Source organism: Hemiscyllium ocellatum, chromosome 19 (assembly GCF_020745735.1).
Source record: "Hemiscyllium ocellatum isolate sHemOce1 chromosome 19, sHemOce1.pat.X.cur, whole genome shotgun sequence".
Lineage (NCBI taxonomy): Eukaryota > Metazoa > Chordata > Chondrichthyes > Orectolobiformes > Hemiscylliidae > Hemiscyllium > Hemiscyllium ocellatum.
The window spans coordinates 21,078,239-21,092,981 of NC_083419.1; the positions used below are offsets into that span (position 1 = coordinate 21,078,239).

Here is a 14,743-nt window from a genome sequence, read left to right on the forward strand (position 1 = left end):
CAAATACAAGAATCCATTTTGTTTAGAAAACACAAATATGCCAAACATTTACCTTGAGAGGAGATTCTGTTAAAACCCCTTTACTATTTGAACAAGAATGGCCTGGATCTTTATTTTCACACTCTGTAAGAAAATGTAACCAAGTTAATAACAAATTGTAGTACCTTTATATCCATTATTTTCACAATTCATATTCTACATACCTAGTTTATTTGTTGAAGGCTCCAATAGTTCTGGTTTTTGGCTGTCGTTTACTTGGTCACTTTGTTCCAGCTGGGCTGGTGCTCGTAGCTTCTGTCTTAGAGGTTTTAGTTCAAATGCCTGAAAAGCTTTCACCTGAGGTTTTTCAGTGGATAGCTGTAAATTGTTCTTTTCAATACTGTTGGTTTCAACATTAACATTCCCAGACACAATACTACCTTCCTCTTCCAGCAAGTTTTCTCCCTTGGTAGTTTGAGACATTTTTTCTTCTCTATTAAGACATTCCAGTTCCAGCTGAATCTCTTTATATTTCCTAAGAAGATCTTCAAATGTTTCATCCATGTCATCGTCATTTCTGCAATACTGAGCTGGTCTTCTTGAAGGGAACCGCCCAAAAAATTTTGCTGAGTTAAATGTGTGAAGGAAACTTAACACTTTCATTACATAATAACTAAATACTCTAACTGCAGATGTGCAAAATCAAAGTGTCAAATTTTCCACAATATATTATGAGCAACATTCAAACTGAAAAGGAGGAATGGACATCAGAAGTTGAAGCTTCCAATAGTAAATCCTCACTGAGGCAAGTAATTAACCTGCAGTCATTCAGAAGACAGGGATAATTAACGAACTCAATTAAAAAAGCTACTGAGGCACTGTACAATAATCATTCAGACTACACTCCTCGTGCTAAAGACTGAAGGGAATAAGCTGGTGCTAATGCTCACTGTAGTGCAAGTTAAAATACATAGCCAACCGAAAAGAATATCACTTGCATCTTCATAATTATTACAGGAAATTCTTTTTCCTTAAATGAATGTCAAACTTTTTTTTTTAAAGTTGAAAGCCTACCCAAATGGATGAAATGGACTTCCAATCTAAATGCTCTCCAATATCCGTTTTATTTCAAAGATTTTTAATTAATAAAATATATGTACACACAGACTCACTAAAGCAGTCCATACAGTCATTGCATATGGAAAACCCCAAAGCATCTCTTAATTATGCAAGATACCATTTTCATATATCTGAGGCACTGAGGGTCTGATAACGGAGACAAAAGTACTCTGCGCAAAGGATATTTCGATATGCCATTTATTAAACAAGCATTTAAAGGAACAATTTTGAACTATTTACCTGACAATGACAATGACGTGATATACCAGACCAACCAAGAGATAAAGGACAAGTCTGACACCATTAACATTCTAATTCAAGTTGAATGAACAGCTGTCAGCAGGAATATAGATTACGTGTTAATAGCCAACACATTTCACCTATTCACAGGCCACATTCACGCAAGCAGTTACTGGTAAAATCTGGACCAACAGCAGCAATACCATCATAGGAATGTTAAACAGGTTCATGTTTACTCCCAGAAGCATGAGTTTCTCTGTTCAATTTGCAGGTCCTCACTTGAATATAATATTCTTACATATGTTACTCAGCAGTACAAACAGTCTAATTTCTCAGTTATTTAAATCAATCGTGTAATAATAAATTTATAATGTACAATAGTATGGACACTTAAAAGTTTAAACTGAGTTTTTCTGTGATTATATTAACGTCTTGGTTTGATTCTAGAGAACAAAATGCTGGTAATAACTTCAGCAGATCAGATATTGTAGTCTAACATATTCACCACAATGCAAATGCACCTGAATTTCAAACTGCAGCTGGCTTTCACGTACCTTCCTCTCATGCTGAAAGTAAATACTCTCTGCCTGTAAGCTGGGTAGCCTACATAACTATCACAGCAAAGGCAGTATTGGGACCTCTCCAGGAATGTCAGATATGGAACTCAATGTCTTCTGAAGGAGTGAAATTATTTTGATTTTGTAACAAGTGGAGAGCTTGCCCATTTGTTATTGCTCTCTTTTCATGATTGCGTTTTTCCTTCTCTTAAGACACTCGAGATTATTTCAGGGATAAAGATATCATCAGACTGGAGTTTGAAAGCCTTGGGCCTACAAGTTTTAATGGGAAACCATATCATCCAATTTATAATGCAGATAGCCATAAACTAATCAAAACACAGTTTTTAATACTTTTAACATACTACACAGGAAAATTAGACTTAGTAAATTACGCTGCTGTAAATACTCAAAAACAAACTCTGTGCAGAGGAACCTCAATTATCCGAACACTGATTATCCAAATTTCTGATTATCTGACAACATTGCAAGGTCCCGACACTTGGCTGAACTGTTATTCAAACATCAGATTATCTGAACAAAATACTCCCCGACCAGTTTGTTCGAATAATCAAGATTCCTCTGTACTCCCAGCCCAACTGAAACTTAAATTGGGTTTAAATGTGTTTCTTTGTATACTGAAATATTCAAGAAATGCTGCCCAATCACATCCAATATTGGACATTGTGCTGAGTGTTTCCTAAGTAGAAGGTAATGGGACAGTGCCAGTAGCTTTCCTCTTCCAAGACGCTGAAGGCAAGTGCCAATCTTTGGACATATAGCCCACGTACATAGCACACCCTGAAACTAATATATGCATACATTTCTTGTTTGAAACGGTTGAATGAGTTTTTTGGTCTAGATGACAGATCAGAAGTAACGGCAGAAATCTGTCCTACGAGCCTGCTTCATGATTCAATATAGAACACAGAACATTACAGCGCAGTTCAAGCCCTTCGGCCCTCAATGGTGGAACCAATCTGAAACCCTCTAACCTACACTATTTCTTTGTTGTCCATATGCCTATCCAATGACCATTTAAATGCCCTTAAAGTTGGCAAGTCTACAACTGTTGCAGGCAGTCCATTCCACGTCCCTACCTATTGAGTAAAGAAGCTACCTCCAACATCTGACCTATATCTATCAAACCTCAATTTTAATGGACGCTCCCTTGTGCTAGCCATCGCCATCGGAAGTCAAAGGTTCTCACTTTCTAGCCTATCTAACCCTCTGATTATCTTACATGTCACATTTAAGTCACTTCTCAAACTTCTCTCTAATGAAAACAACCTAAAGTCCCTCAGCCTTTTCTCAGAGGATCTTCGCCATACCAGGCAACTTTATAGTAAATATCCTCTGGACCCTTTCCAAAGCTTCCACGTCCTTCCTGCAATGCAGCGACCAGAACAGTTTGCAATTCTCCAAATGTGGCCCCACCAGAGATTTACAGTTGCATGATCTCATGGTTCTGAAACTCAATCCATCTACCAATAAAAGCTAACACACCGTATGCCTTTTTAACAACCTTATTAAACTGGGTGGCAACTTAGAGAGATCTCTGTACCTGAACACCAAGATCTCTCTGCTCATCTACACTACCAAGAATCTTACCATTAGCCCTTACTCTGCATTGCTGTTACTCCTTCCAAAGTGAATCACCTCTCACTTTTCCACATTAAACACCATTTGCCATCTCTCAGCCCTGCTCTTCAGCTTTCTCTCCATAACTTACATTATCCTTCGCCATGATACACAACTCTATTGACCTTAGCGTCATCCGCAAATTTACTAACCAATCCTTCTATGCTCTCATCCAGGTCATTGATAAAAATGACAAACAACAGTGGACTCAAAACAGATCCTTGCAGTATATCACTAGTAACTCCAGGATGACCATTTCCCATCAACTAGCACATTCTGTCTTCCTTCAGCTAGCCAATTTTTGGTCCAAATCATAAATCACCTTCAATCCCATGTCTTCATATTTTATGCAATTGCCTACTGTGTGGAACCTTATCAAACACCTTACTGAAATCCATATGATCCTGGAGGACCCTGTAAATCAACACCATATTCCCTCTCTCCATATCTCCTGACGCCAGTCATCAAAAAGTGTATAAAATTGCATTATTGAATATGCTGACTTGACCTCCATAACTTTCTGTGGCACTTAATTCCACAGAAATGGCCTGTTATCCTGAGATTGTGACCTCTGCTTCTCGACATTCCAAGCAGAAAAAAAATTATTCTTTCCATGTAATTTGTTTAGCCTTTTTGAATTTATGCTTCAATCAGATCCCACCTCATTCTTCTAATACATGAACTTCTGAACAAATCTCAAATGTTAATTCTGATCATTCTCTGTAGCTGCAACACTATTCTGAATTCTCTTCTGTTACTGAGACACTTTGTAAGGTATGATCCACATGTATATCACACAAAACAACACATCACTGTATCGCTGTATGTGACAACCATCATTCAATTATTCCAAAATTGGGCCGGTTGGTTCAGCATTCAATGTCGCAACCAAAATTTGTGGTAAGTTCTGCATAATGCAGCAAAGTACATTTCTATTATCCTTGAGATACTACAAAATATTGACCACTGTAGATACTGCAAGAAAAAAGTTGAAAAAATGGGGCAATTTGAATTGACAGCTTTTCAGATGTTAAATACGTTACCCCATTCAGAGTCTGACCTTGGTAACTTTGCTTTAACTAGTCTGGGATCCCTACAATTATAGCGATTCTATGTAATTCAGGGAAATTTTAGGCAAAGTTGTGACTAGACTATTTGAATTACAGTTTGATGGAAAGAACTAGAGTTTTCCAAGAAATTAAATTAACACAAACTGTCACTAATAGACTACACAATCAAGCATACGGTATATTCAGCTAATAGAATTTTAAATGCGACATTAATCCCGATTGCAGTTTAAACAAGTGTTAAAATAGCTATACAAAAATTCTACTTAGACATTTGTCAACCTATCCAAACAGATCTCCATAAAGCCAAGAAAAAAAAACTATATTTCAACATAACGAAGGCAAAGGCATCACCCTGCAGTGGAATGAATTGTTACATTACACCTGCTAGCTAGAAAAAAAAGTGTACTTTTCTTATATACAGTATTTGTACAGACATTAACATAGCTAATTCACAACTGAACCAAAGAGCTCTCCAGTCAAACCAAGCAATCTTTATGACCTCCACTTAGGGTTTCAGCTTAAAACTTGTCCACAAATTACATTGAGCATTCCAGCCAAATGTAAAGATGTTTGAATTTCCACACACAAAGCTTACATTGAATATGATAATGCAAACCTCCCAAGGTAAACTCTCAACCCCATTCATTTCCTCGAGATAAGTGCCTCTCTAAACCTCTCGAGAACTAAAAAATATTGTTAAACAGCACACGGCATCCAATCGCTTCCTAAATCCCAAAGATTCGCTTCTGACTGGGTGCTGACGCCAGTCATGGAGGTGGCAAGGGTGGGTCTATTCCTTAAATGATTCAACTTCTCTCAATTTGCTTCGTCAGTCAGGCTCAGGTCCTGGTGGGGTCAGCGGTAGAGCTGAGCAAACTCCGGTTAGGGCGGCAGAGGGACGGGAAAAGGATACGTTTCCGGGGTGGAGAATCCCTGCGGATGTTGTTGTTCCCGATAAAGGCGGGCCCGGGTCCCGGTCTCCCTCTCTTCAACCCCCGAGGGCCAGCTCCCCGAAATCCCCTGCCCCAGCCGCCGCGGTTCGACCCCTCCCGAAAGCGGAAACGGCCGAAGGTGCCGTGGCTCCGCTCCCAGAAGTTAGAGCGGGACGAGTCGCCATGGAGCGCGGGCGGGGGAGGAGGAGGCGGCGGCGGCGGCTGCTGGGGGAAGCCCCGGTACGGCTCCTTGAGCCGGTACACGAGGCCGTTCCCGGAGGCCAGCGGCCGGTGGTTTTTGGGGCCCGGGCCCCCGCTGTTGCTGGGCCTCGGCTTGGGAGTGGAGGACGAGACGAGCCGCGACTCCAGGTAAACGTTTTCGTCGTTGTCATCGTCGATCTCGCCGTCCTCCAGCTCGCCCTCCTCTTTGGGCGACAGCCGCTCGCCATCCAGCTCCATGGCTGCTCCTGTCGCAGACTCCGTCACAGGCACCGGAAACGGATGTGACGTCTCAAGGGTTGTGCGGGGGGTGGGGCGAAGCTGCGAGGAACCGCCCCGCCCCGCGCATGCGGAGAGCGGCCCCTGTGTGGATGAGGACAAGAGGGAAGGGTTGGCACTGGGTTTCCTTCCAGTTCCCTCATCATTTATTTATCAGGGGAGCTTGCTGTCACCAAATTAGTTGCTTTGTTAGTATAAAACAAGGAACTGCGGATTAACTCGAATACAGCAAGGAATTACGATTGCTGGAGATCTGAAATAAGAACAGAAATTTGCTGGAGAACCTCCGCAGTATCTTTGTGAAGAAAGCAGATCTCCATTAGAAGGGATAAACTCAGCAGGTCTGGCAGCATCTGTGGAGGGAAATGAGAGTTAATGTTTTGGGCCCAGTGACCCTGCTTCACAACTGATAGCATCTGGAAACAAATGGTATCTTTGTGACCGGATGGTAGGGCGAGAGAATGAATGAGTTGATAGGCAGAGACTTAGCCCAAAATCAGGATAAAAAAGAAACAAAGGGATTGTTGATAGTAAAAAAGGGAAGGGGAAAAGGCGGATAGGTGATAATGAGAAGTGTGAGTGAGTGAAAATGAATTGACTATGTTGAAAGCAAACCATTGTCATGATAGGACATGGTATTTGGAACACCGGGCAAGGGGTGCTCAGGCCCTAACGTTAATGATATTGAGTACCAAAGGCTCCAAAGAAAATGTGGAAAATGAGATGTTGTACCTCCAGCTAGTGCTGAGCCTCACTGGAGCATTGCAGCAAGCCCGAGACAGAAAAGTTGCTATGGGAATACTGTACAAGGATGTTTTGAAGTGGCAGGCAACTGGAAACCCAGATTCATTTTTAGAGGGAACATAAATGTTCCATGAACTGTCACCCAGTCTGTGTTTCATCCCTCCAATGTAGAGGAGGCTGCATTGTGAGCAGCAAATAATTGAGAATAGATTGAATGAAGTGCAGGTAAATCTGGAAGGTTTGTCTAGGGCTTTGGATAGTTAAGAGGATGGAAGTAAACGGGAAAGTGTTGCACCTTCTATGATTGCAATGGGGAGGTGTTGGAAGTGGAGGAGGAAGGGGCCAGATTATCCCAGAGGGAATAGTCCCTGTAAAATACTGACAAGGTAGAGGAGAGGAATATGTGCCTCTGTACTGGTATCCCACTGGAGGTTGCGGAAATGGTGCCTTATGATCCTTTGCATATCGAAGCTGGTGAGGTGGAAAGTGAGGATGGGGGACCCTGTTGAGGTGGGAGGGAAGCAAAAGGGTGAAGAAAAAAATGTGGGAAATAGTTTAGACACCACTAAGGGGCCTGTTAAACAGGATTGCAGGGAATCCTCCATTGAGGAAAAAGGTGGACGTTTCTGAGACCCCTTGTAAGAATGAAATGGATTCCTTATAGGAAGCATTGTGTGAAGGTGTATAATCCAGGTAACTGAGGGAGTCAGTGGGTTTGTGATAGATTTTGGTGGCTAGCCTACCAAAAACAGACATTGACGATGGGAACGGAGGAGTCAGTTGGGCAAAATGAAGGTGAGAGCAGTGTGGAAATTGGAAGCACAAATTATGTCCACAGTGTACTGGAGAAAGAGTTTTAGGGAGCGACTTGGAGTAGGACTGGAATAAGAAATGTTCCACATACTCCACAAAGGGACAAGCATAACCTGTGCTCACGCAGGTACCCATGGCTATGCCATTGATCTGAAGAAATTGAGGAATCAAAGGAGAAGATATTCAAAGTGAGGGCAAACTTGACCAGATGAGGCTGTGAGCTGAGGGGGTGGTGAGATAAATGGGAGGGAGGGGGTGGGGTAGGGTGGGGCAGGGTGGGGTTCGGGGAAGGTAGCTGAGAGTGCAATAGGTAGATGGAGGTGGGGTAATGATGATAGGTGGGAGGGGAGGATGGAGCTGAGGGGTGGGAAGGAAGTTGGACAGGTCATGAGGTTGGTGCTGAGTTGGAAGGTTGGAGCTGGGATAAGGTGTGAGGAAATGAGAAAACTGATGAAGTCTACATTGATGCCAGCTTTGGAGGGTCCCGAGGCAGAACATAGAGGGAGTTCTGGCCTTCTTACCAAAAAAAAGCAGAGAGCCCAAAGCCCAACCCAGTGTTTGATGGGTATAGAGGTTTTGCACATGTATGGTGAAGCGAAGGCAGCTGGTTCCTGCAAATGAATTTTTCGAACTGACATAAAGCATCAAAAGAATGCAGGTGTATGTGAGAAGGGACTAGACAATGGGAGAGAAAAAAATGACTGGGAAAATACATTTTAAAAAGGGTCACTGGACTTGAAATGTGAACTCTGTTTTCTCTCCACTGTTACTGCTAGCAGTTTCTGTTTTTGGTTGTTATATTTCCTGTGTTCAGATAGTGGCTGCTGTTTCATTGGCTGTGATGCAGCCAGGGAATCAAAATTCACATATGCAAGTCTGTCATCTGCTATAATTAAGTCTGGTTTCTGTAATATGGTAATGATTTACAGCTACTAAAATACAGCACACAATATGACATCAGAAATACAGCTAAAATTTGGAATGTGGTACACAAGTGGGCCATTTAGTCACTCAGTGTAAAAAATGAGGTCTGCAGATGCTGGAGATCACAGCTGCAAATGTGTTGCTGGTCAAAGCACAGCAGGCCAGGCAGCATCTATTCCTGAGATGCTGCCTGGCCTGCTGTGCTTTGACCAGCAACACATTTGCAGCATTTAGTCACTCAGGTCTGTTTTGTAATTCAGTCAGATCCTGGCTTGATTGTGCATTAATCCCAAAATATTTCTGTCTTCTGATCTGAAAGGTAACCTGAACTACCACATTAATTAAAATCAAATCTCTTTTAATCATCTTTTTAAACATGTAGCTGATAAATTGAAGTCCAGCTTGTGGGCAAGAGAGTGCATTAGGCATAAGTGAGGACTGCAGATGCTGGAGATCAGAGTCTGAATTAGAGTGGTGCTGGAAAAGCACAGCACATCAGGCAGCATCTGAAGAGCAGGAAAATCGACCTTTCGGGCCAAAGCCCTCATCAGGAATGAAGGCAGGGAGCCTCTGGGGTGGAGAGATAAATGGGAGGGGGATGCAGGTGGGGAGAAGGTAACCAGGAGTGCAATAGGTGGATGGGGATGGGGGTGAAGGTAATAGGTCAGAGAGGAGGGTGGAGCAGATAGGTGGGAAAGAAGATTGGCAGGTAGCACAGGTCATGAGGACAGTGCTGAGCTGGAGGTTTGGAGCTGGGGTAAGGTGGGGGGAGGGGAAATGAGGAAACTGGTGGTCCACATTGATAGCCTGGGGTTGAAGTGTTCCGAAGCGGAAGATGAGGCATTCTTCTCCAGGCATTGGGTAGTGAGGGAGCGGCGGTGGAGGAGGCCCAGGACCTGTGTGTCCTCGGCAGAGTGGGAGGGGAAGTTGAAATGTTGGGCCATGGGGCGGAGGGGTTGATTGGTGCGGGTGGCCTGGAGATGTTCTCTGAAGCGCCCTGCGAGAAGGCGTCCAGTCTCCCCAATGTAAAGGAGACCGCAATAGATACAATAAAATGACATTGGTGGATGTGCAAGTGAAACTTTGATGGATGTGGAAGGCTGCATTAGGGCCTTGGTTGGAGGTGAGGGGGGAGGTGTGGGTGCAGGTTTTGCATTTCCTGCAGTGGGCAGGGAAGGTGCCAGGAGGGGAAGATGGGTTGTTGGGGGGCGTAGACCTGACCAGGTAGTCACGGAGGCAAGGTCGAGGAGGTGTCTTTGAGTTGGCATCTGGCTTCAGCTGTGTAGAGGTCAGTGCGCCAAACTACCACTGCACCCCCTTTATCTGCTGGTTCGATGGTGATGTTGGGATTGGAGCAGAGGGAGTGGAGGTCTGCTCATTGTGAGGGTGAGAGGTTGGAGTCGGGGATGGGGTAGAAAGGTTGAGGCGGCTAATGTTTCGGCACCAGTGGGAAATGAAGAGATCGAGGTAGGTAATAGGCCACACGGGTTGTCCAGGTGAATGGAGAGTACATTAGGTCTCATGATAAAAGAAACAAAAGATTTTGCATTTTTGAATCATGACATGCATGACAAGCAAAGTGCCTCACAGTTGATAAAGTACATTTAAAATGTAGTCACCATTCTGATATAGAAATTTGTGCATAGCCAAGTCCCACAAATCCAATGAAATAAAAGATTATAAATGACCCAGGGTTGTTGGCACCAGGGAAAGTCGCACTGGGGAAAGTCACACTGAGGGGTCAAGCAATTTTTGTGGCGAGATCTATTACCTGCGGTGCAATGGTTTGCAGTGATTCTTAATGGTTATTTCCAACATAAAGTTGCATTGGTGTCATTGTGAAGTCTAAGCAGCCAGACAAGATTTCTCATAAACAGCTAAACAGGAAATGAAAAGCACTAAAATCAAATCATATTGTCATAGAGATGTACAGCATGGAAAAAGACCTTTCGGTCCAATTCGTCCATGCAGACCAGATGTCCAACATTAAGCTAGGGCCCTCTGCCAGCACTTGGCCCATATCCCTCTAAACCCTTCCTATTCAGATACCCATCCAGATGTCTTTTAAGTGTAGTAACTGTGTCAGCCTAAATCACCCCCCTCTGATAGCTCATTCCATACACGCAACACCCTCTGCATGAAATAGTTGCCCCTTGGGTCCTTTTTAAATCTTCCACCTCTCACCCTAAACCTAAGCCCCTTAGTTTTGGACTCCTGACCCCAGGGAAAAGACTTTGTCTATTTACTCTATCAATGCCATTCATGACCTTACAAGCTTCGATGAGGTCCCTCCTTAGCCTTCAAAGCTCCAGGTAAAACAGCCCAGCCTATTCAGGCTCTCCTTATAGCTCAAGCCTTCAACCCTGGCAACATCCTGGTCTTCAAGATTTGTGTGAAGATTTGTAGCTTGGGCGGAGAGTGTAGTGCTGGAAAAGCACAGCAGGTCAGGCAGCATCCAAGGAGCAGGAGAATCGACGTGTTGGGCAAAAACCCTCCATTAGGAATGAGGATGTGAGCTGAGGGGATGGTGAGATAAATGGGAGGGGGGGGTGGGACTGGGGGAAGGTAGTTGAAAGTGTGATAGGTAAATGGAGGTTGGGGTAATGGTGATATGTGGGAGGGTGGAGAGGATAGGTGGGAGGGAAGATGGACAGATAGGACCAGTCATGAGGGCAGTGTTGAGTTGGCAGGTTGGAACTGGGATAAGTGAGGGGAGGGAACATGAGAAAATTGGTAAATTTTACATTGATGCCGTGGGTTTGAATGGTCCCAAGGTGGAGGATGAGGTGTTCTTCCTCCAGGCGTTGGGTGGTTAGGGAGTGGCGATGGAGGAGGCCCAGGATCTGCATGTCCTTGGGGAATTGGGGTGGGGGTATAGTTGAAGTGTTTGGTCACAGGTCAATGGGATTTTATTGGTGTGGGTGCCCTGGAGATGTTCTCTGAAGCACTCTGCAAATAAGTGTCCTGTCTCCCCAATATAGAGGAGACTGCATCGGGAGCAATGGATACAGTACATGATCTGTGGAAGTGCAGGTAAAACTCTGATGGATGTGGAAGGCTCCTTTGGGGCCTTGGATGGAGGTGAGGGGGAAGGTGAGGACGTGGGTTTTGCAATTCCTGCGGTGGCAGGGGAAGGTGCCAGGAGGGGAGGGTGGGTTGTTAGGGGACATGGACCTGACAAGGGAGTCGCGAAGGGAATGGTCTTTATGGAAAGCGGATGGGAGTGAGGAGGGAAATATATCTCTGGTGGTGGGGTCTGTTTGTAGGTGGCGAAGGTACAGAGGATGATGCGATGTATACAGAGGTTGGTAGGGTGGAAGGTTACGACCGGGGGGGCTCCGACCTTGTTGCAGTTGGAAAGGTGGGGTTCGAGGTGCGGGAAGTAAATGAGATGCACTGGATGACATCATCAACCACGTGGGAGAGACGGTTGTGGTTCTTAAAGAAGGACACCATCTGGTGTGATCTGTGATGGAACTGGTCCACCTGGGAGCAGATGCCTCAGAGTTGGTAGAATTGGGAATAAGGGATAGCATTTTTACAGGAGGCAAGATGGGAGGAAGTGTAGTCCAGGTAGCTGTGGGAGTCGGTGGGTTTGTAGAAGATGTCAGTGTTGAGTCGGAAACATCGATTTTCCTGCTTCTCAGATGCTGTCTGACCTGCTGTGCATTTCCAGCACCACACTCTCTAATCTCCAGCGTCTACAGTCCTCACTTTTGCCTTTGTAGCTTGGGTACTAGTTGTCATGGTTGTGGGTATGTTCGCCGAACTGAGAAGTTGATTTGCAGATGTTGCATCCATCTAGATGACATATTCAGTATATTAGATTAGACTTACAGTGTGGAAACAGGCCCTTCGGCCCAACAAGTCCACACCGACCCGCCGAAGCGCAACCCACCCATACCCCTACATTTACCCCTTACCTAACACTATGGGCAATTTAGCATGGCCAATTCACCTGACCCGCACATCTTTGTGACTGTGGGAGGAAACCGGAGCACCCGGAGGAAACCCACGCAGACACGGGGAGAACATGCAAACTCCACACAGTCAGTCGCCTGAGTCGGGAATTGAACCCGGGTCTACAGGCGCTGTGAGGCAGCAGTGCTAACCACTGTGCCACCGTGCCGCCCACCAGTACTTTAGAGCCTCCCGTGAAGCCCTGCTTTACTGCACCTTCTGGAGTTTATTTGGTTTCGTTCCTGCTGCTTCTGGTTGTTGGTTCATGTAGTTCTTTGTAGTGGCTGGTATATTGGGTCTAAGTCAATGTTGATGGAGTCTGTGGATGAGTGCTGTGCTTCTAGCAATTCTCTGGCTGTCCTCTGTTTGGCTTGTCCGATGGTCGTTGTGTTGTCCTAGTTGAATTTGTGGTCTTTGTCATCAGTGTGTATGGCTACTCGGGATAGCTGGTTGTGGCATTTGATCGCTAGTTGATGTTCGTGGATGGGGATTGCTCTTTGTTGGCCTTTTTGTCCTTTACAGCATTTCATGCAGTCTTTGCACAGAATCTTGTAAATTACTTTAGTCTTGCACATAATGAGTATAGGGTCTTTTGTTCTGGTGAAGCTGTTGTTTGAGCATGGCTGTTGATTTATGAGCTGTCATGGATCCAAGTGGTTGGAGAAGTCTGGCTGTTAGTTCTGAGACTGTTTTATATAAGGTCGTATGGCTAGTGTGTTCGGTCATGGCATGTACTTGTTGCATTGATTGTCTGCCAGGCATCTGTAGATGAATTTGCAGGGATATCCATTCTCGGCAAAGACTTTGTAGAGGTGATCTTCTTCTGGAGTGAATGCACCACAAAAGTGGTGAAAAGCCACAAACACAGACCAGATCGTGAACCACCTGAACATCCACAAGAGAAGCTGCATCAGGACCCTGTTCAAAAGGGCTACAGCACACTGCAGCACTCCCAATTTGCGAAGAGAAGAAGAAGAACACCTCTACCAAGTCTTTGACAAGAACAGATATCCCTGCAATTTCATCGGCAAATGGCTAGCAGACAAATAATGTGACAAGGAGATACCATGAACCAACACAGTAGCCACACTACCTGATATAAAAAACTCTCGGAACTAACAGCCAGACTTCTCCAACTACTCGGATCCATGACAGCGCATAAACCGACAGCCACTCTCAGCCAAGTCACCAGGATAAAAGACCCTATACCCATGATCAGCAAGATTAACATAATTTACAAGATTCTGTGTAAAAACTGCATGAAACACGATATAGGAAAAACAGGCAGACAACTAGAAATCCGTATATACAAACACTACCTAGCCACGGCCAGCTGTCCTTAGTAGCCATACACACAGATGACAAGGACCACAATTCAACTGAGACAACACAACGATCATGGGAGAAGCTAAACAGAGAATTTCTAGAAGTCTGGCACTCATGCACAAACTCTATCAACAAACACACAGAGCTAGACCCAAAATACTGCCACTACAGCAAATAACCGGAACCAGCAACTGGAAGCAGCAGGAACGGAACTAAATAAATTCCAGAAGACACAGTAGCGAACATATCCACAACTATGGCAACATCCTGATCTATATGGACCTTAGTAAGGCATTCGACAAGCTTCCTTATGGTAGACTGGTTAGCAAGGCTGGATCACGTGGAATACAGGGAGAACTAGCCATTTGGATACAGAACAGTCTCGAAGTGACAGTGACGATGGAGGGTTACTTTTCAGACTGGAGGCCTGTGACCAGTGGTGTGCCACAAGGATCAGTTCTGGGTCCACTGTTTTTCATCACTTATATAAAAAAAATCACTTTCAAACTTCTATGTAGAAAGCAAATGAAACATACAGATGAGGTGAAAGTAGAAATTGAAATATTATTTTAAAAATAATTACTCAAAAATAGTCTTAAATATCAAGTATTTAATCACAATGGAGACATTAGCAATGTTCCACAAATAATGAAATATTTTTGTCAGGCCCAAATTGGTCATTTAATAATACTGTTAATTATACTGCCATGAAATGTCTAATTTTGATAGGCTTTCGAACAGCAAAATGAGAGTGGATGAAAGGAAGTTCTCACCATATCAACGACTTTCCATGATTGTTGGCTGTGGTGGTAATAATGGGGGGTGAGTTGGGCAGACAGTCTGTGGTGGAGCAGTGAGTGAACTTCACAATTTCCATGTTAATGTGCCCATGTGCCATATCCATAAATTATAGTCAGTTTCAGATAGGAAACACAAACAG

General features: G+C 44.2%; 1 protein-coding gene across 1 annotated transcript in view; it reads right to left on the reverse strand.

Annotated features, from left to right (window-relative positions):
* The window catches only part of LOC132824897 (zinc finger C3H1 domain-containing protein), a 69,243-nt gene extending 63,230 nt beyond the window's left edge, over positions 1-6,013 (reverse strand). Inside the window, exons 1-3 of the mRNA XM_060839744.1 lie at positions 5,520-6,013; positions 204-605; positions 53-123 (exon numbers count right to left, since the gene is read on the reverse strand). Coding sequence (XP_060695727.1) covers positions 53-123; positions 204-605; positions 5,520-5,997 — 951 coding nt within the window. The 5' untranslated portion in view covers positions 5,998-6,013. The remainder of the gene's footprint in view (positions 1-52; positions 124-203; positions 606-5,519) is intronic.
* Between the last annotated feature and the right edge of the window lie 8,730 nt (positions 6,014-14,743).